This window comes from Salmo salar, chromosome 11 (assembly GCF_965601325.2).
Source record: "Salmo salar chromosome 11, fSalSal1, whole genome shotgun sequence".
Lineage (NCBI taxonomy): Eukaryota > Metazoa > Chordata > Actinopteri > Salmoniformes > Salmonidae > Salmo > Salmo salar.
The window spans coordinates 13,167,794-13,190,052 of record NC_138301.1 but is presented as its reverse complement, the minus strand read 5'-3'; the positions used below and the strand labels follow the sequence as shown (position 1 = coordinate 13,190,052).

General features: G+C 42.4%; 3 protein-coding genes across 6 annotated transcripts in view; 1 reads left to right on the top strand and 2 right to left on the bottom strand.

Annotated features, from left to right (window-relative positions):
- Positions 1–526: 526 nt before the first annotated feature.
- On the bottom strand, positions 527–15,130 carry vps35 (VPS35 retromer complex component). Of its 3 annotated transcripts, none has more exons than XM_014126517.3 (17): positions 14,931–15,130; positions 13,814–13,897; positions 13,481–13,577; positions 13,203–13,326; positions 12,800–12,982; positions 12,110–12,329; positions 11,453–11,536; positions 9,720–9,829; positions 9,498–9,594; positions 9,069–9,217; positions 7,711–7,918; positions 4,504–4,659; positions 4,275–4,397; positions 3,228–3,407; positions 2,795–3,034; positions 2,223–2,366; positions 527–1,707 (listed from the first exon to the last, which is right to left on the bottom strand). In XM_014126517.3, the coding sequence occupies exons 1-17, from the start codon at positions 14,931–14,933 to the stop codon at positions 1,528–1,530; spliced, it is 2,382 nt and encodes a 793-aa protein (XP_013981992.1). In that variant the 5' UTR covers positions 14,934–15,130; the 3' UTR covers positions 527–1,527. The 3 variants fall into 3 exon arrangements, with proteins under 3 accessions (XP_013981992.1, XP_013981991.1, XP_013981990.1); XM_014126516.3 differs by having other exon boundaries at positions 13,814–13,900; positions 14,931–15,078; XM_014126515.3 differs by having other exon boundaries at positions 13,814–13,912; positions 14,931–15,061.
- A 117-nt stretch (positions 15,131–15,247) lies between these two features.
- Positions 15,248–18,626, top strand: orc6 (origin recognition complex, subunit 6). Its single transcript, XM_014126519.3, has 7 exons — positions 15,248–15,699; positions 15,856–15,982; positions 16,119–16,282; positions 16,456–16,545; positions 16,635–16,744; positions 17,245–17,331; positions 17,482–18,626. Exons 1-7 carry the CDS (start codon positions 15,530–15,532, stop codon positions 17,607–17,609), a joined length of 876 nt encoding a protein of 291 aa, XP_013981994.2. The 5' UTR covers positions 15,248–15,529; the 3' UTR covers positions 17,610–18,626.
- LOC106562001 (myosin light chain kinase 3) overlaps positions 18,156–22,259 on the bottom strand; it is a 33,612-nt gene continuing 29,508 nt past the window's right edge. For both annotated transcript variants that reach the window (XM_014126514.3, XM_014126512.3), the window contains exons 9-13: positions 22,116–22,186; positions 21,750–21,878; positions 20,475–20,627; positions 19,470–19,605; positions 18,156–19,331 (exon numbers count right to left, since the gene is read on the bottom strand). In XM_014126514.3, coding sequence (XP_013981989.1) covers positions 19,257–19,331; positions 19,470–19,605; positions 20,475–20,627; positions 21,750–21,878; positions 22,116–22,186 — 564 coding nt within the window. In that variant the 3' untranslated portion in view covers positions 18,156–19,256. The remainder of the gene's footprint in view (positions 19,332–19,469; positions 19,606–20,474; positions 20,628–21,749; positions 21,879–22,115; positions 22,187–22,259) is intronic.

Sequence of the window (22,259 nt, the reverse complement as noted above, 5' to 3'; positions counted from 1 at the left end):
TTTTCCTGCCATCTACTTTAGACATCAGGGCACCAGTGTTCAAAACCTTGTGTAACACATACAGTATGTTAGCCTTTATACAGTATAGGCACCAACATTTAGCTCAATGACAAAGAAAAACATGTTGTCAGCTGTGAAAATGATTCCTTTAGCCACCAACGAGAGCCTGTCTCCATTGAACAGTCACCTAGCAACGGATGACATATAACTGGATAACAGCCGTAGTCAGTAGATAACAAATGAGGTCCAATTAGCTAAGCATGAGTCACAACTCAACACAACATTGACCATACCATACTGAATGGTAGAAAACACCAAAATAGTGTTTCTAAAAAGATAATCTTAATAATAACCTTGTCTTTCATAATAGCACTCAGTGAGACATTCTGTAAACAAATGTCAATCCATTCACTGAGGTGAATCTCCCCTCATTTGCTCTTCAGTGCACCGACTCAATACTAATTCAAAACCGCAGGCTAGTAATCTGCAGCATAACAGAAGATGGACACTAAAAGTTATAGACATGTAGGGTTAATATCAATTTGTTTATTTGTGCAAATGACATGATATTGATGATATTTATTCTGTTTTTGCTGATTTACAAGTAGGTCATACATACAATACATAGGGTTCATAATCCAGAAGACAACGAGATGAATAGAACCCACCTCCAACGAAGATCTTTTAATCAACGTGGACGTCAAAGAAATGAAGGTTAGCCGCCACTGTATAAGCTCCAGTGACAAAGGGGTATCATACACATCAGTTCCTCCCACCACTCATCCAGAGCAGGTCTATGTAAAAGCATGCACCGACGCACACCGCTTAACTCTCTACAAATGGCTGTCAACCACAGAAGGCTGAAACCAGAAATAATAATAATAAAAAAAAAAAGCTCAAGCCAAATGAGTGAAGCCGTTGAGAGAGAGAGAGAGAGAGGAGGGCAAAGGAAAATCTACAGCCGACAGCCCAGGTGTTAGTCCGTGGAGGAGAAGGGGTTGTTGGGTCACAGCGTTAGGTCAATGGGATAACTCTCCCCGGTACAACCTCGTAATGACACGACATTCTCTAAAAGCAGGCATTATTTAATTCTTCTGCATGACCGCGAAATCATGACGTACAGACAGAGGAGACGAGTAGGGGTCAAAGTTTAAACATGAGCTTCCACTGGCTATATCGTCGCCTTCTGAGGGTGACGACGGACAACAGAAATGGTCAAATATGAAAGAACGACAACACGCAGGAAGTGCAAGGCAAACCGCAGCCTGTACACCATGTATTCTCAAAAGCAACACCATTAAATGCAACACCTTTTCTAAAAATGGTAACATGAAATAAAGAGGGATGACAGAAGGAAGAAGAGTGAGGAGAAAAGGATAGAGAGAAAGAGAGATGGAAGGCAGGTGTTGTTGGTGGGAATGGCATTTTTCCCCAATGGATGGAATACCCTGGTGTGAGTGTACATGTGTATGTGTGTGTGTGTGTGTGTAAATATATATAGATATTTTTTTAGAAGTGTAGCGAGCCCTACAGCACCAGGCCCTCATAAGCAGGCCCCTCGGCCTCCGGCGACTCTCTCTGCAGACGCAGGTGCTCCAGTGTGTTGTGGAAGTGTTTGTTGATCTGCTCCGTCTCCTCGCTGGCCTCCAGGTTTGGCAGGTCCTCTCGGATCTTCTGGATCAGCTGGTTCAGAACCTGAACCGTCACCTACAGGGGATCAAGACGTTTCATGATCTTAAATTATCATTTCAAATAGGTTGAAATTAGTTAGAAAAAGCAACAATGTATTACCTACTGTAGATATGCACAAGTATACTCAGTTATAAGACAAAAGTTACATAATGATTAAGCGGAAAAAATTATGTTAGTGTCTCAAATTGTCCTGACTATGGAGCCCCTGTTCTCAGTCCCTGGAGGCCTAGTAGCCTCTAGCTGTTAAAAAGAACCCCCTGATGCAGATGGGGTGTCTGTCTGGTAAATAACCACCAAAGAGTGGGCGTCCCCTTGGAGTCCTAGCAAGTCCCAACACTGTTCCAATAAACTCAGAGAACAGGGGAGATTGGATGGCATCTCTCCAGGGAGCTCAATGTGACCGTCTGCACTTGAAGTGCGTTGAAAAGACATCAGGATTTCACAATGTAGGCCTGGTTCTGAAAAAGCGTGTCAGGAATGAGTGGTAGTACAGACGAGGAGGACAAGAGGAAAGAAAAATGTACACATACCGCATCATTCTCTCTTTCGTAGAAACAGACGTATCTGTTCAGGATCTCAATGAAGAGCTGCACTTGCAGTGACGGGTCCATGCACTGGTTGGCGATTTTCAGGGCCTTCTTTAAGCACTCCATCACCCTCTTCCCGTCACGAATCTGAGGACAGAGACACAGCGGAGGTGTAAAACTCTACCACGCATTCACACACAATCCACCTGTAATGAAGAAAGAGGAAGTTGAAAGTGCAACGTGTTCGTTGTCGCTTCAGCGGCAACCAATCATAGAACAAAGAGAACCTCATCCTGCATTTCTCACGCTTCAATACTCTGATTATGCATGTCATTATACACAAGGAACCTTAGAATTACCACCCTGCTTTTTTTTTTCTTTTCTTCCCCGGAACAGAAGACAAAGCAAGGCAATCAGTCTTAAATAAAGGTTAAATAAAAATAAATGTGTCTCAAAACTTGGTTACTAGACTGTTACTGCATGTCCTGTTACTATGGCGACACCATCTTCAGTACTGCACTGTATTTGACACAATAATTATATATATTTCTCCTCTTTGTGATCACAACCCCCACCTCCTCTCCATTCTTTTCAGTGTTGCGTCCGGACCAGAAGAGGTGTGCACAGATGCTGACGGCCCGACACTGGTCTGGCTTCTTGAGCAGTTTGGAGGCGGCGAGCGCACACTGCGTCCTCAGAGGCTCGTGGTTCTCCTCGCTGAAGCATTTCGTTCTCTCAAACGTGCCGATGATCAGCGTGATGGCTGCTAGCTGAGCCTTGGAGTCGCTGATCTCATCCTCATACAGGGAGAAGGCCTGGGGGAGGGAGGGAGGAGGGGGGGGGGGGGTTCTCAGAGAAAACAGATAGAGAAAAATTCCTCACTGAAATCAGTGGATCACTGCTGCCAACACAGGGCACAAGTAAACCTGAGGCGAAGAGGGGCAGGGAGTGGGACCTCCCTCCCTCTTTCCAATGTGTCACATTCTCAACCCATTTTGTCCCCTGTACCTGTGACATGAACTCGTAGGCCACAGTCTCGTGGTTCTCGAAGCCAATCTCTCCTGCGGCCAGCGCCCCCTGTAGGAAGAGTCTGAGAGGCAGCTCAGCCAGCTCAGCCTTGATCAGAGCACTGATGGTTTGGTGGGCAAACGAAAAGATCTTCTGGCACTTCTTCTCCCATTTATCATCCTGTGGGACATGTTCAACAAAAGAGGAAACAGTTCAAATCCACCTTCCTGTTTATTATAAATCATCCTCTTCATAACAAAACTATACGTATACTGAACAAAAATATAAAATGCAACAACATCAAAGATTTTACTGAGATACAGTTCATAGAAGGAAATCAGTCAATTTAAATTAACAAATTAGGCCCTAATCTATGGATTTCACATGACTGGGCAGGGTGCGCAGCCATTGGTGGGCCTGGGAGGGCATTGGCCCACTCACTTGGGAGACAGGTCCACCCACTGGGAGAGGCAGGCCCAACAAATCAGAATGAGTTTTCCCCCACAAAAGGGCTTTAATTACAGACAGAAAACTCCTCAGCCCCCCCACCCCCCCACCCCAGACGATCCCACAGGTGAAGAAATGTAGTTGTGAGGTCGGTTGGATGTACTGCCAAATTCTCTAAAACGACAGCTTAAGGTAGAGAAATGAACATTAAATTCTCTGGTAATAGCTCTGTTGGACATTCCTACAGTCAGCATGCTCCCACAAAACTTGAAACATTGGTGGCATTGTGTTGTGTGACAAAACACATTTTAGAGTGGCCTTTTATTGTCCCCATCACCTGTGTAATGATCATGCTGTTATATCAGCTTCTTTATATCTCACACCTGTCAGATGGATGGATTATTTAGGCAAAGGCGAAATGCTCAGTAACAGGGATGTAAACAAATTTGTGCACAACATTTGAGAGAAAAAATCTTTGTATGTATGGAACATTTCTGGGATCTTGTATTTCAAATTGTGAAAAATGGGATCAACACTTTACATGTTGCGTTTATATTTTTGTTCATTCAGCTTAGTTAGGGGAAGGGTTACGTGACGTACTGATGAAGAGTTCTCTTTGTAGCGGAAAGCCAGCTGATAGGCAGCAAACACCAGCGGTGGAAGAGTGTAGCGAATCCTCTGGTTCCCCCCAGCACCAAAGTGCTTCCTGGCTGTATTCAGGATCTGTAGAACATGACGGACCTCTCCATTAACACATGCCTTAAAACACATCTCCTGAAAATACATGGACACTGTGACGGAATTCAACTGTACGGTAAGCAAAGCTTACCAGATACTGTTGGTCGGGGTCGTCGGAAAGCAGCAGATGGATAAAGCGACCCACAAGGCTCTGCTCCTCAGCAAAGTCCTCTGGGTCTGGGTCTTCAGCGGGCTGGTCTGGCTGGTCCTGGATCAGTGTCGACACCAGGGTCAAGATGGCATCCACCTTGAGGGAGAGAGAAAGCGTTGCTCAGCAGTGAGATATTTACAGTGCTTTCAGAAAGTACTCACACCCCTTGACTTTTTCCAAAAATTGTTGTTACAGCCTGAAATAAAAACAGATCAAATTGACTGTCACTGGCCTACACACAATACCCCATAATGTAAAAGTGGACTTTTTGTTTTTAGAATTATTTTATTTTTTACAAATTAATAAAAAAATGACAACCTGAACTGTTTTTAGTCAATAAGTATTCAACTCCTTTGTTATATCAAGACTAAATTAGCACAGGAGTAAAAATGCACTCATGTGACATAAGTTGCATGGACTGAAAGTAAAAAAAGCAGACACTGAATATCCCTTTGAGCATAGTGAAGTTATCAATTAACCTTTGGATGGTGTATCAATACACCCAGTCACTACAAAGATACAGGCATCCTTCCTAACTCAGTTGCCGGAAAGGAAGGAAACCGCTCAGGGATTTCACCATGAGGCCAATGGTGATTTTAAAACAATTACAGAGTTTAATGGCTGTGATAGAAGAAAGCTGAGGATGGATCAACAACATTGTAGTTACCTCAGAATACTAACTTATATGACAGTGAAAAGAAGGAAGCCTGTACAGAATAATAATATTCCAAAACATACATCCTGTTTGCAATAAGGCACAACAGTAATACTGCTAAAAATGTGGCAAAGAAATGCACTTTTTGTCCTGAATACACTGTTATATTTGGGGCAAATCCAACAACATCACTGAGTACCACTCTTCACATTTTCAAGCATGGTGGTGGCTGCATCATGTTATGGGTATGCTTGTCATCAGGAAGGACTAGGAAGTTATTTAGGATAAAAATAAACGTAATAGAGCACAGGCAAAATCCTAGAGGATAAACTGGTTCAGTCTGCTTTCCAACAGACACTGGAAGACAAATTCACCTTTCAGCAGGAAAATAAGGCCAAATATACACTGAAGTTGCTTACCAAGAAGACATTGAAATGTTCCCGAGTGGCCTAGTTACAGTTTTGCCAAATTGGCTTGAAACTCCATGGCAAGACTTGAAAATGACATCAAGCTTGAAGAATTTTAAAATAATGTGTAAATATTATTCAATCCAGGTTTGCAAAGCTCTTAGAGACTGACCAAAAAAACACTCACAGCTGTAATCGTTGCCAAAGGTGATTCTAACATGTATTGACTCAGGGGGTTGAACACTTATCTTATCAATTTCAAAATAATAGAATTTTCCACTTTGACATTACAGAGTATTGTGTGTGAACCGTTGACCAAAAAAAATACATGAAATAAATAAATAGAGAAAGGCTTTAAAAAAAAGCCTCTTATGGCATTAATGGGAAATCAACGTTCTCCTGGAGTCCCACTAAGAGCTCTCTTAGAAAAGACTGGTGCTCTGAATCATAGTTTACATTGACCTTTTCCAAATAGAAACGCTAGAAAAGGTTCATGTGACTTGAACAGCCAATATCTTGAAGAGAATTGATGGAAATATGTAGGCAGACTGCTTGGAAGTATACAACACAAAGAGCCTTTTGTGGATGCTTACCTAAACAGATAAAGGTAAAAAGAGCCCAACAAGAAAACACTTATGAGAAAGAACACAACTTAATGTGTAACGTGCAAATATCTAGTAGCACATATCAGTCAAAAGTTAGGACACACCTACTCATTAGAGGGTTTTTCTTTATTTTCACAATTTTCTACATTGTAGAATAATAGTGAAGACATCAAAACTATGAAATAACACATATGGAATCATGTAGCAACCAAAAAATGTGTTAAACAAATCAAAATATCTTTTATATTTGAGATTCTCCAAAGTAGCCACCCTTTGCCTTGATGACAGCTTTGCACACTCTTGGCGTTCTCCCAACCAGCTTCATGAGGTAGTCACATGGAATGCATTTCAATTAACACGTATGCCTTGTTAAAAGTTAATTTGTGGAATTTCATTCCTTTTTAATGCGTTTGAACCAATCAGTTGTTTTGTGTCTTTTAAAGTTTCTTCAAGTGCAGTTGCAAAACCCGTTAAGCACATTATGAAACTGGCTCTCACGAGGACCGCCACAGGAAAGGAAGACCCAGTTACCTCTGCTGCAGAAGACAAGTTCATTAAAGTTAACTGCACCTCAGATGGCTGCAGCCCAAATAAATGCTTCACAGAGTTCAAGTAATAGACACATCTCAACATCAACTGTTCAGAGGAGACTGCGTGAATCAGGCCTCATGGTCGAATTGCTGCAAAGAAACCACTACTAAAGGACACCAATAAGAAGAGACTTGTTTTGGACAAGAAACACAAGCAATGGACATTAGACCGGTGGAAATTTGCCTTCAGGCTGATGAGGCTGAATGAGATTTTTGGTTCCAACCGCTGTGTTTTTGTGAGACACAGAGTAGGTGAATGGATGATCTCTGCATGTGTGTTTCCCAACGTAAAGCATGGAGGAGGTGTGATGGTGCTTTGCTGGTGACGCTGTCAGTGATTTATTTAGAATTCAAGGCACAGTTAACCAGCAGGACTATCATTTGTTTTTCAACAGGACAATGACCCAACACACCTCCAGGCTGTGTAAGTGCTATTTGACCAAGAAGGAGAGTGATGGAGTGCTGCATCAGGTGACCTGGCCTCCACAATCACATGACCTCAACCAAATTGAGATGGTTTGGGATGAGTTGGACCACAGAGTGAAGGAAAAGCAGCCAACAAGTGCTCAGCATATTTGGGAACTCCTTCAAGACTGTTGGAAAAGCATTCCAGGTGAAGCTGTTTGAGAGAACGCCAAGCGTGTGCAAAGCTGTCATCAAGGCAAAGGGTGGCTACTTTGAAGAATCTCAAATATATTTAGATTTGTTTTAAACATTTTTGGCTACTACATGATTCCATATGTATTATTTCATAGTTTTGATGTCTTCACTATTATTCTACAATGTAGAAAATAGTAAAAACAAAGAAAAACCCTTGAATGAGTAGGTGTGTCTAAACCTTTGACCGGTACTGTATGTGTGCGTTGGTGGGTGTGTGTGTGTTTACTGACCTGCTCCTGGGCTATAATGGTGGTGTTGTAGTCCACAGTGTTGCTCAGAACGTAACAGCTCATGCTTTTGCGGGACTCATAATCAAAGTACTCGAAGAGCGGAGGGAAGTGCTTGAGCTGCAGAACAGTCAGAATGTTGTTGTAGGTGTCCACTGGGATCTTCAGCAGCCTAGTCAACTCTTTCGAGACCGCGCTACTGGTTGCAATGCTTTGAAAGGTGGGAGACAATAGTTGAGAATGAAAATACTGCAGTAGCTACGGCAATTTTCTTTGTCAGCTATCTTTGGAAATTGGCAAATATAATAACTTCCAAATATCACATGATGGCAGCAAAACAAATTCATTATTATCTATTTTTTGTCTAAAGCAAAAAGGGAATTTCATTAAGACATTACCTCAAACTTCTTACAGAGATTTGAGATCATAGACGTAGATAACACACTTTTCACTATTTTTTACATTTTTTAATTCATTAGTGCTTTGATGAGAAAATGTACTCTGCAACCGGCTTTCTATTCAGATTTGTGAACTTTTCCGTCTCAAGTACGGCTGGACAAAGCATTGTAGTCTACTCTAGCACTTTGCTGAAGAATGAGGTTATTCTACTGTCTAGGGGTGTTTGTTCAGCAAGCTTTTAATGCAAGACACTACAGAATAGGTAGACGTTTGAAAGCTTTAGTACTTCACAGCAGGCTGGGACTTACAGGCGTAGGCTACGATTAACTAATCAGGGGTCGCACTAAAGTTCAGAAATCTGCATTTTCAAAACGCAGACCATCAATAAAAAAATCACCCGTGATTTATATTGAAAGTCAATAGAAGTGGAACACTATTTGGTGTGAAAAAGCAAGATATTTTTTTGCGAAATGATGCAAGGCCATAATATTTCTAATGTTTATCATAGAAAGAATATAGTCAGCTACATTTCCTTATGTTTTGCTTGAAGTTAGTCTTAAATGTTACCGTAGAAAAGAAGGCTACACCGAGAAAGGTAGCTACACATCAGTTAGAGCGCCGTCTGCTGCTAGAATGCCCGTTCATTCATTTTTATCAGAGTGGAGAAGTGCAACTAAAGTACAAAATTAGTCTGATGATGAGCTGAAATTACAATAAGAAGCATTTTAGATCTGCGTTTATAAAACGCAGCAAGATATTTCTTACGAGTTTTATAAAAAAAATTCCTGCGTGAAAAACACAGAATTCTGCGTTAACGCAACCCATGCTAATATAATTTGATTTTAATTTCCACAAATGTATATCATTGGCCTGATGCAATGTTGAATTCCTCTACTAAACAAAGGAGAAGAACTATCCAGAAGATCAACTAATGTAACACTGAGACATGGTAGTGCTCTTACTGCTCCAGGTTGAGCTTGTTGAAGATCTCCACTGTGCTCTCCAACACCTTGTCCACATAGTCCACCCGGTCAGGGTAGCACTTCATGGCCAGGTTGATGAGGGACACCTGTAGTGAGACCACATCCTCCGAAGGCATGTCCTGGCGGGACTGGGGGGGAAAAGATGAAATACAAAATAAGGTAATAACATGTAGCTTAATTGCTTAAACTTAAGCATACATCAAGGTCATGAGATTGAGTCGATGAGAGGAAAACTTGATCGAGATTTTGCCTTTTGAGTGAGAGGTAACAATACAGCAATAGAATATATATATGCAGGGGAATTTCTAACGATCAAATCAATGAGAAAATGGATTGCAGGAGAAAAATAATAAATAAATAGGGAAAAAAAAAGAAAAAATAAGAATAAAGTCTTTCTCCATCACTTACCTGTATAACTGTGGCTACTTGTTGGGAGAAAATATCAAACAGTTTGATTTCAGCAGGGATTCCAGGTCCATCTTCTCGGTGAGCAAACAAAGCCAGTCTAAAACAGAGAAGACCAATCACGTCAGTGGGTTCAAGCACAACACCAAGGGAAAATGGAAAAGCGCAATCCTGTGTGTAGTGTACTGATTGAAATGAGATCATATGTCGCAGAGTTAACGTCACCTGTCAATGAGAGCAATGATGATGTTTTTGACATTGACGTGCTGATGCAGGTCGGCACAGGAACGAAGGAATAGGTTCAGTGTCTGAAGGTGGAACTCATCAGGAAAAACCTATTAGAAGAGACAGCAGAGCAGGGTGACACCTCTACCATGTGACCAGTCTATGTGATTAATCAGTAATAAACTCAGCGAAAGAAATTTAAAAAGTCCCCTTTTCAGTACCCTGTCTTTCAAAGATAATTCATACAAATCCAAATAACTTCACAGATCTTCATTGTAAAGAGCTTAAACACTGTTTCCCATGCTTGTTCAATGAACCATAGACAATTAATGAACATGCACCTCTGGAACGGTCGTTAAGACACAGCTTACAGACGGTAGGCAATTAAGATCACAGTTATGAAAACTTAGGACACTAAAGACGCCTTTCTATTGACTCTGAAAAACACCAAAAGAAAGATGCCCAGGGGCCCTGCTCATCTGTGTGAACGCGCCTTAGGCATGCTGCAAGGAGGCATGAGGACTGCAGATGTGGCCAGGGCAATAAATTGCAATGTCCGTACAGTGAGACGCCTAAGACAGCGCTACAGGGAGACAGGATGGACAGCTGATCGTCCTCGCAGTGGCAGACCACGTGTAACACCTGCACAGGATCGGTACATCCGAACATCACACCTGCAGGACAGGTACAGGATGGCAACAACAACTGCCTAAGTTACACCAGGAACGCAAAATCCCTCCATCAGTGCTCAGACTGTCCACAATAGGCTGAGAGAGGCTGGACTGAGGGCTTGTAGGCCTGTTTTAAGGCAGGTCCTCACCAGACATCACTGGCAACAACGTCGCCTATGGGCACAAACCCATCGTCGCTGGACCAGACAGGACTGGCAAAAAGTGCTCTTCACTGACGATTTGAGGTTTTGTCTCATCAGGGCTGATGGTCGGATTCACGTTTATCGTCGAAGGAATGAGTGTTACACCGAGGCCTGTACTCTGGAGGGGGATCGATATGGAGGTCGAGGGTCCGTTATGGTCTGGGGCGGTGTGTCACACCATCATCGGACTGAGCTTGTTGTCATTGCAGGCAATCTCAACACTGTGCGTTACAGGGAAGACATCCTCCTCCCGCATGTGGTACCCTTCCTGCAGGCTCATCCTGACATGACCCTCCAGCATGACAATGCCACCAGCCATACTGCTCGTTCTGTGAGTGATTTCCTGCAAGACAGAAGTGGCAGTGTTCTGCCATGGCCAGCGAAGAGCCCGGATCTCAATCCCATTGAGCACGTCTGGGACCTGTTGGATCGGAGGGTGAGGGCTAGGGCCATTCCCCCCAGAAATGTCTGGGAACTTGCAGGTGCCTTGGTGGAAGAGTGGGGTAACATCTCTCAGCAAGAACAGGCAAATCTGGTGCAGTCCATGAGGAGGAGATGCACTGCAGTACTTAATGCAGCTGGTGGCCACACCAGCTACTGACTGTTACTTTTGACCCCCCCCTTTGTTCAGGGACACATTATTACATTTCTGTTAGTCACATTGTCTGTGGAACTTGTTCAGTTTATGTCTCAGTTGTTGAATCTTGTTATGTTCATACAAATATTTAAGTTAAGTTTGCTGAAAATAAACGCAGTTGACAGTGAGAGGACGTTGCTTTTTTTTTGCTGAGTTTATTTCATGCGTATGCATTTCCTACTACAGACCTTGACGCAATGACAAACTGGAAACAGTAGTTACCTGAATGATGCACTCCATGAGATATTCTTGAGCCAGGGAATCTCGGCAGTTTACCACCTGCTCTAGGACACCGGACAGCACAATCTGGGGAGAGAAATAACCCAAACACAATGGGCATCCTCTCTAGATATACGGGACTTATGTATTTCTGTATTTTCTGCACGCTGTAATACATATTCAATGTAATATTTTACCCAATACTGCATCCCTCTTTGCCAAACATAATTTCTAAAGGTAAAGTAGATATAATAGCAAAAATAAAACATCAAAAGAGGTGCTTAGGGTTAAGAACCCCTCTCTGAGCTTGACAAGGATCATCTTCTCCAGTCTCCACGCCCTCAGCTAGACAAACAACAAAGGCTAAACCCTACATAATTCTACAGGTGCTCTTTATTCTAGAACAGTGCATGCTGTGTTCCTAGCCTCCTCTGCATGGCGCTCTCAATTGAAGTACGTGAATACATTTGCAAGCCAATATCTGAAGCGGCAAACAACCATTCTGATTAATATTAATTACACAGTCTTCCCGGCAGTTCCAGATGACTCATACATCAGCATTCAGAGTTAATGCCAAGGGTTCCATTGTACTTCCAGTACACGCAAATGTACAGCTCTAGACGTCGATATATATATATAGGCAGACATGCAAACACAAACCTGTTTATACTTTTCCACATTGACCCCCTCCAGCTGGCTGAGTCGAACCAGGTTGGTCCCGACCAGGATGCGCAGCTCCTGCCTCTCCTTCTCCCTCTTCTCCCTGTCTCGGCTGTGGCCCTGGTGCTGCATGCGCACCCACAGCTTATTCATCTCAGCAAAATTCAGCAGCACAAAGTCAATGGAGTCGTTAATGTCTCCCGTCATCGCATCCTCCCCTCTGGAAAGACGTTAGAGATGAGATCCAAAAGTTCTGCCTCATTAAGTGGAGTATGATATACCAAAAGGAAGTATATAGGCTTTTTCATTAAATCAATAACCGAACGGTCACATTTAAAAACTTCCGGGATGATTGCTAAACAATGAGCTCAAATCCTCATTCAATCAGAGGACGGAAACAACATAATGAGAATGTCTGGTTAACACACGGAGGCCTGGATTGCGAGTGGGAATCGGTCGATGAGAATGAGTGAGGGGCAGCTCAGGAGGAGAGCCCCGTGAGGAGAGACTGAGAGAATCTCAATTGCATATTCCTTGCGTCCTCTTTTTCCCTCACCTCCTTCTCAAAACCTTTGGATGAGAAAGCCAGAGGTCCCTCCCCTCTGCCCTTCTCCTCCAAAAGGTTTTGTGAAAGAGGCGAGGAGAGAGGACGCAAGGAGTATGTCATTGACATTCTCCCTTTGTTCTTACTCTAGCTGCTCCCCGTCATCAGGCAGGATGTTGCGGGTGCACTGTAGCAGGTAGTTTCTGAGGAACAGGCCTCTCAGCGGGTGCTGCACCCCACGACACATCTCCACCAGGTCCTTCAAGATGTCCTTACGCGACTGAGGGAAGGAGCGAACATACACCACCCCCACAGTGATCAGCAGGTAACTGGGGAGAGAGGAGAGGGAGGGGGGGTCATTACTTGTCCTGTTTCCTATTCCTCTAGGGTCAAGCTGCATCTAGTTTTCACTGCCTAATAGAGGACATTGTTGTCACATGATTGATCACATGTACAAGTAGGCTAGTCCAAGAGAACATGTGCAGCTCTCCATTTACACTTCACTTTATTCACTAGCTGACACGATCATTAGGGTGCTTGAGTACTCACAGTCTGGGGATGATGTTCCCTGCATATTGAACCAGCTCATAGAGGTCAGCCACTTTCCTGCCCTTGGCAAACTCATCTGTCAGGTACACCTCCAGGTAGTGGAGCTCGTCCGAGATGGCCATGTCTGCACTCAGAATTAAGGACTCATAGCCCAAATGTAAATAACACCAAACCTGGACTTGCCTAGAACAGTCAAATGATCTGGAGAATGAGGAGAGTCATTTTTTTTTTTAAATGTCTAGACCAAAGATCCATAGGTTGCAGCAGGTAAAGGATACAGAGTTCATAGTAGCTCTTTGGCGATAACATGGAGGTCCTGAGTTCCCCCAGCATGTTAGATGCATGTTTCAATGCATCCATCAGCTTGTTCTTGTCCTACAGATGGAAGTGTCAGCAATCAAACAAGTCAAGTAACAAGTCAATATGAGTAAACAGTAGTTAGGTTAATCTCTGATACACTGCTCCAAAATATGCTGCAGTGTGACTTGTGGCTAGGAAACAGTGTCTCTCTCATACACTAATGAGGGTCAGAGAACACAATACATATTTGCTATATTGTTAACAGAAAAGAGAAGGAAGTCAAAGGGCGGGGGGAAATAGGCAGATCTTACCAGGCAACGTTTCATCTGAAATGACTGGACCTTGACAGCCTGCACGGCTTCATCAAGTAGCTTTTCCTGCTCGTCCTGGGGTGACTGCTGTGTGGTAGGCTGAAAGACAGCACACTGAAGCTCAGAGGAATGCCATGCATGTTACTCTGACATACTCCACTATTATAGCTACAGTGGTTTACAGTTACAGTGAGCCGAGACATGACATTGACTCAGATGCTCAGTAAACTGGCTATGCCCCAAGGAAAACAATGAAATGATTGATGGTACTGTACTGGCCAACATAAACATCGATTTAGCTAATTCATAGTTATCCTAATGTCAGCGCTCTGGATGGCCTGAGATTAGAAATGGTGAAAAATATTAACTTGCCTCATCAAGACTGTAATAGGTGCAGACTGCAAGCTAGCACTGAGTCACTAGACTATCAAGTGGTTAACTACTAATTCGTATGCACTGTGTTCACACTAACCATGTTTATGTCTAGCTATACTGACATCACCAGAATGAATGATCAATGACTGACAGCTAGCTGATGGCTAATCTTTGCTTAGCCATCAACTAGCTATTGAAGTAGCTAGCTAACGTTAGTTGTGGTGGACAGGTTTGTATATTTGGCCCTCTGTCACGGATAACCGATTTTTAGCTATCTAGTTTGTTCGCTAGTTACATATGCCAAGTTAAATCGATATTCTCTCTGATCTTTACTAGCTCCGTTAGCTAACTAGATAGCTAACCGGCTACAGTCTAGACATTTCATGAAAATACTAACTATCAAACTGCACTCCTTTGACTTTGTGAAATTTCTGCATTAAAAGTAAGAGATAGAAATAATCGACCATAAAGAGATGCTAGACAACGGATCGGTCGATTCTTCAAAAATGAAATGTGTTGACAGTTAGCCTACAGTAGCCTTAGCCAGCTACTAGCTAGTAGGAAGCTATATCGTTTCTAGATAGGCCGTAGCTAGCTAGCGCCACCCACAACTTGAGTCTGTTTTCGAGTCAGTATCAGCAATAACAAAAACACAATACCTAAAATGAATGACTCACACAGAATGATTGGATGCATAATAATCACAAGTATTAAGAGTAGCTATCTTATCCGTTTCACTTACCATGATTATCAAGTTTGTATCAGCAAACTGGTAGCTAACCCTGAAATCGTTTCCCAGTCATGTGACTGCTACCAATCCACCCAGCTACCCAGTTTCCACTAGTTACCACAGCCACAAAGTCAAATCGTAATATATCGTATAAATTCATGAAAACAACATTTTACTTTTTGTTCTTAGTTTAAGGTTAGGGATAGCAGTGTGGTTAAGGTTATGGTTGAGGTTGTGATTAGGTAAAAAAAAAAAAAGATTTTAAGAAAATCATTTGTAGAAATGGGCGGGGTTTATAACTTTGTGGCTGTAATAACTAGTGGCGACCAACCTACCCTTTCCACAGAATCGCCCGCATTGGCTGAGCCGAAAACAAAGTGTGGAAATACGTCTCCCATTGGCTAAATTACAGTTTACAATAGCGCTAGCACAAATATTTAGACAGAGATCCAATTAATACAATGTGATATATGCAAATATATTGTGAGTAGATCGTTTGATGCTCAGTTCTCTTTGTGAAAAAAAGTGTAGTTCTTTTCAGCAACAAGTACGCAAACAGACGTCGTGTCGTCATAGCCAATGGGAATGTCGAAAGATGGCTGGTAGGCGTGATGGCGTCGGAAGTCTGGCACGTTTTTGTGTCTGACTACTCGACTGGAGAACTTTGTTTTTTTATTCTCTCGTTGGCAGACAAGAACATTTGTTATTTACCGGAAATGGAGAAAGAGTTGTTTACTAAACTTGCATCTAAAATGGGTATAACCTCTGCAAGAATTCTACGGTGAGTCTGTAAAACGATAATATTAGCTAGCTAGTATACTTGAGACGGGACCATAGTTCAAAGCTAACGTTAGCTAGGGTAACCAGCTTGCCAACAGCTGTTATTATTTTGCTTCTTGATAACGTTTCCTAAACTCTGTTTGCATCTATATTACAGCCAAGCAGAGGAGTACATGCGATTGTCGCTGGTTAGATGCACAGGACTCAGAAATACTACGGATACAAGCAAAGCAATAATTTGTCTAGAGCTGGCAGCAACATCAATGAAGTTACCCCTGGACAAAGTACGTATTTTTTATTTTTTTAACATTTAGCTTTGTGATGACGAGCCACCTCGCCTTTTAATCAAATAACTAAATACCCTGGTATTGCTCCGCTAACGTGCCCTATGAAAACTGGCTTTGTGCTATGTTTCTTCAGGAATATACCGTCAAATTATCCGGGTTGAACAAGAAGCAGTATCAAAGCACTCTGAAGGCCATAGAATGCATGCTTGGCCTTGAGTCTCACCTGGGACTCCGAGACCTTGCTGTTCAGTTTGGGTGCATGGATGCAGTCAAAGTAGCAACCCAAATACTAGAACGGTGAGAACTTGAAGAGTAGCCTACATCTGGCCAACACAACTATTCTATAAATCTTTTGGAAGCTACTATATTAAGCAAGTCTTCTTTCCTGAGCAAGACACAGTCCCAAATATCGTATAAGTTGGTCAATGTAAATGTTAGTTTATTAAGATTAATCCATGTTTGTGTTCCAGGTATAAAGCAAGCCTTCCTGCTGCTCAGCAGAATGATGTGGACCTGTCAAAACCACTCTTCACTACAGCTGCTTTGAATGCTGCATGCAAGTGAGTGTTACCGTGTTTGTTTTCTCCATAAACCATTCAACCTGATGATTAATGCAACCTAATCACTATCCCCATGGACATCTCTCCAGATGCTTGAAGATCAAAGTGGACAGGAAGCTGGTAGCATCATCTGGTGCTAAAAAGGGAGTCTTTGACAGGCTGTGCACCCAGCTCCAGAAACTGGGACAGGACATCTGCAGTAAGTCTGCTGTGAAATGATAAAGGGGTTTGACTAACATATGGTGGGAAATGGGTGAAAACCCAGGAAGGGCCTTTGGATTTAAAAACGTACTTCCGAGCCGTAATGTACTGTTAACTAACGATACCTTTTTCTGCGACATACACTTCAGAAAGCTGGTGTATGAATTATTGTGGCCATTTGTACTTTTTCCCCGGGTGTGTAGATTTTTACTTTACTGGGTGAAAAGAGAATGTTGGTCATTCCTCTCTCTCCTTGTTGTCGTAGTTACAAGGGAGAGAGTGGATGTTCTATTGTAGGACTGAAAACTTGATTGATGTCCCTATCACGGCATACAACATGTCTATTACAAGCATACAACATGCCTATTACAAGCAATCTCGGAATGTTGTGGCTGAAATCAGTGTCTGCTGGCAGTAGGCAGTGAGTTCAGGTATGGTCCTCTCTCCCCAGGTATGATCTTAAGTATCTTTTGATTTGTATTATTTTGTTCCTATTAGAAGAAGCCACTCCACTGAAGAATCCAGTTAAAATGGCACAGAAAAGACAGAAAACACTCATGGAAAGTATTGAACAAAAAGAGGAAGGTAAATGTGACCAAATAATAACTATACCAAATTCCTGATTATGTCCTTAGAAGTTTGTAACTCTTAATCTTTGCTGTTGTGCGGTGTTAAAACAGTGTTAGACTGCACAAAATATTCCCTCTATCAAGGCCTTTTCCTCCTCCATTTCAGAGGAAGATCTGCCAATGTCTCAAAAGCAGCTGAAAGAGGACTCTGAGGAGAGTGCGACAGAGGATTACAAAGAGTGGAAGCGAAGAATCTTGGAGAATGCCCTTAAAGCCAAACAAGCCAATGCATGAAAGTTAATTTGAAATTCATTGCTGTTTATTTATTACGAAAGAGTGTCATGGCTGAGCTGACTAAGGGGAAAGGTTCTCACGAGCTTGGGCATGTGATCTGTGAAAATGCTGTATACAGTGCTGAGTAGTGAGGCTGGAGCTCTCGTTTTCTTTGAATGTGAACGCTGATGAGCAGGTACAAATCTGCTAAGGAAGCACACAGTAGCTCCATATCTGAGTTACTTCAGTTTTTGGAGAAGGTTAACTGAAAGGGGTGTTTATTTTTTATTATATCATTGTTTATTGTTTCAACCATGGTTATTTTATGCTATAAGCAAGCATGATACGTTTTCTATTCCATACAGTACATTGACTTGTCTGCCCCTCAGTGGCCGTGTATGAGATTTACTCTTAAGAGAATTCTGCTGTGCTGTTGCTGGTCAATGTGTTGGATTTGTACAGTTTTAAGATGAACATTCTGTGGTGTTTTTAAAACGGCTAACTACAATTTCCCTCATTTTGCAAAATCACAATTTATGGTGGATTATAGACAGTCTTACCAGCTGGCATTATCAACAGTTTTTATTTAGACAGACCACATTGAGTACCACAGTATGAGTCAAATGGTTCTAATTGTTTTTCATTTTTCCATCTGGGATTTTAGAAATACTTAATATAAGTTGTGTGTTTCGTCTAGGTTTACACCGGCGTGACGTTTTCATAACCGCACAAATCTCTCTCGGACAAGGTAACATATCAATAATTAGCATTGCGAATTTGAGAAAATTGAGGCAAATATATTGATTAAAATTCACGTTGTCCGAGAGAATTGCACAGCTATCAAAATGGCATGCGAAGGTAAACCTACACTGAACACAAAATTAATTAGAATTTGTCAAATTCACGATGTGAAAAATGAATGGCGGGAAAAACCATTGTAACCATTTTTGTGTTTATGGGTGTTGGACTATTGCCAATAGTAAAAGTCAGTGTCCTTTTGTGGCTTCACTTATTTTAATAAATTAACATTTATAGTCATATTGAGTTATTCTTGCTGAGTTCAAGTGGAGGTGGGGACACTGTCACAAAATAATGCTATATGGGAACACTATACAGTCAGGTTGTGTAGCATGCAAACAAGTGGCACATTCAAAGCCTTCATAGAAGGAAAGATTGACCAGACAAGGTCATCTGTGTGATTGTGAAGATTCACTTACCATATTCAATAAACCCAAAAAAAAGAAAGCCTTGCGAATAATGTGTCATTGTGATGTCAACTTCATGTACATTCAGTAAAGCAGTTCAAACATAAGTCAGTAAGATTTGTCATTAAATAAACAATTACACCTAAGTAAGTAGTAGGCAACCTGCTTGAAGCGCACTGTGAGCCCCGGATAATTTAGTAATCACTAACATCACCCACAGGAAGACTGCACAAAGTTGTGCACTGTACTGTATAAAAAGTGAGTAGAATACTACAGTACATTTCAATAAATGTCCATCATTGCAATTTGCATACCAATGCCAGACACTGTTGCAGATCATGTCCTGTTCAGTTGCCTCAGTCCAACTAGCATAAATGGCAGGAATGCCTGCCATGGAGGTGCAGCACGACAGCAATACACGCGAGGCACAACTACTCAGTCTTTGACAGCAGTCTTCTCAATGCTATACAGTGTTTATGGGATGATTCTGGCGAAACCTCTTCAGCCTGTTGGCTGCAGCAACCACATAGAAGTGTTTCTGCAAGGAAGTAGAATAATTGAATTTAGATCACTTTCTTATAAAGATTTCATTCAGACAATTCACTGTAACACAGATGCAATGTGTAGACCTATGATGGGATGCATGGGAACATGCGTAAATGGCTTCAGTTCTCACCTTCCACTGTTTATGAGCGGCCAGGTAGCGCTGGAGCTTGACTTGGGACTTGAGCCGCACCTGGTGCAATTTGGCTTTATCCTCCAGATTGTTCAGCCAGGCATGCTTCATGCAGCCAGTTGCACTGAGTCGACTGCTACAATACAGACCCAGGGTAGGGCTATCAATGCACACAGGTCTACGGCCCAAATGAACATTCATCAAGAGACTTGGTTGACTATAATTTGACACGATGTGGTACAACTCCGAAAACTTGACAACTTCCAAAACCGTATTTCCCCTTTCTGTTTCTAAACAGAGTTTTCAATGCCGCTGCCATTATGGGGTGAAAACATTCTCCGTAACCCATGCCTCATCTAATTCTGGTAGCCTATCATGAAATAACTGCTGCTAACAGCAGAGATGTACCCATTCCCTGGATAGAAAAGTAGCCTACAGAGGCAGGCTAATGATGAGCCCACTATGTTCCTTTTCACCATGGCTGATAGTGGGTGTGGGGGTGAATAACACACAACTAAGTGCCCCGATTAGGAATGACCAGATCATTAACGGTGACACAGCACAGAAAGAACAACAAGGTGCCTGTTGCCATCTGCAATCCGGGCTGCCGTTGTTTCCTGCCAGCTGACCACTCAGGGAACAGTCCAGTGTGAGAGCACACACACAACTCACTCAGGCCCTGGCAGTGTAGTTTGCATTTAATGTGACTCAAATGTGCTACTTTCTATTGACCTTCTATATCCTGTTTACTCAACTCATTTGGATTTCATGGCACATATTCAAATAACCCATTTAGACAAATGGCAAAATGAACCATCAACAGTCTGATTGGGATTCAGTGGCAATGAGGTGCATTCAGTTAGAATATTCCTGCCTTAGGCAAACAATAGGCCTTTTCATTTTACTAAATGAGATGGTGCTACGACCATGATTGAGTGGAGAGGACAAAGAGGGAGAAACAATATAGATTAATAGAAAATGGATTGTAAGGAAGATATGAAATACCATTTAGTTGGAATCAGCAGTCTGGTAACAAAGTCCTTAGCTTCCTCTGTGACATTCTCGAATGCCTCTGAATCAAAATCCCAGTTGGCGTGAAGGATGTTGTTCATAGTCTCTGCATCATTGTCCCCCAGGAATGGAGACAGTCCACTCAGACTAATAAAACAGGGAGATATTCTGGGTTAGTTACATTTTCATACAGTCCTTCTATACACTGACTCATTAGAAAGACAAAGCAGTCATCAAAGTCATGATGCTACAGAGAGCTCTGCCTCAGTGCCCTGTTGCATGGAATGAAAAGTATGGGCCAGGTATGTAAATACAAAGTTTGAGAATATGAATCTAAGACCCATACCACACTTCAACACAAAGACTGTGGGCAATGGTTACGAAGGAGCAGATGTGTGTGCCACGTTCCAGAGAAATTGAAACAAAACACAATCCCATGCTGATGCTTACTCTAAATAAAATAGAATCATTCAATTAGCACCATGGAGCCCTGGGTAGTGCTAGGTATTCAGGCAAGCTGGTGGGCATAGAGTGGGACAGCCACACATTCTTATTTTGGGCGAACCCTCCTAAATCTCCTTGGACAGCTGTCAGGTTATTAGCATTAATTGAATCTGCCGGGTCCTGAGAAAAAACAGACGGCCATTGGGATGCACACAGTTCATTCAGGGCCTTGGTTGAGGCTGACAGGCAACGTTGCGAGGGGGCAGCAGTGGGTATGAATTTAGTCATAGCTGAACAGTGTGCTAGTGTGAGTGACAAGAGACAAATGTGCATTTATAGATGGATTGCAAGCATGTTTCCAGTGGCTAGGATACCATTGGTTGACCCTTTACAACAGATCAGATCCTCATGTTACACCAGAGGAGGCTGGTGGGACGAGCTATAGGAGGACAGGCTCATTGTAATGGCTGCAATGGAATTCATGGAATGGAGTCAATCATGTGGTTTCCACATGTTTGATCTGTTTGATATTGTTCCATTTATTCTACTCCAGCCATTACAATGAGCCCATCTTCCTATAGCCCCTCCCACCAGCCTCCACTGTGTTACAAGGTATGACTGATGCTGCTGCCTTGCAGAGGTGTGTGGTGAGTATATTTGTCAAGCGGTGTTTCTCTCTCTGTGTGTGTGTGTGTGTGTGTGTGTGTGTGTGTGTGTGTGTGTGTGTGTGTGTGTGTGTGTGTGTGTGTGTGTGTGTGTGTGTGTGTGTGTGTGTGTGTGTGTGTGTGTGTGTGTGTGTGTGTGTGTGTGTGTGGTGATACTCACAGCATATAAGTAATGACTCCCACACTCCACATGTCCGTTGGGAATGAGACAAAGTCATAGTTGACCACCTCAGGAGCCAGAAATTCTGGGGTGCCAAAATTGACCTTTAGTTTCTCTCTGGGTCTGTACCTGAGGGGGGACAAGCACATTTGAACTATGGGAACATAAAGATCTCACGTCTTACAAGAGATTCATGGGTGGAGACTCAGAGTTACAGGGACGGACAACTTTTTACCAAGCTCTCTACTGGGTGACTGTTACCATGACTACCTCATTGGCTACTCAATTGAGAATGATGGGAAAAGATGATATTTGTAGATTAAAACAGTTATTGTCACTGAATGGAGAAAATACTGTGAAACATACTTTCTGGCCAGACCAAAGTCTATTATCTTGATCTGGTTCCCTGTGGAGTTGACACAAAGAATGTTCTCTGGCTGAGAGGAAATAAGGAGAGCATGTAAGAATCCTCACACCAGGGTGATATGTAATATAATTCAAATCCATGTC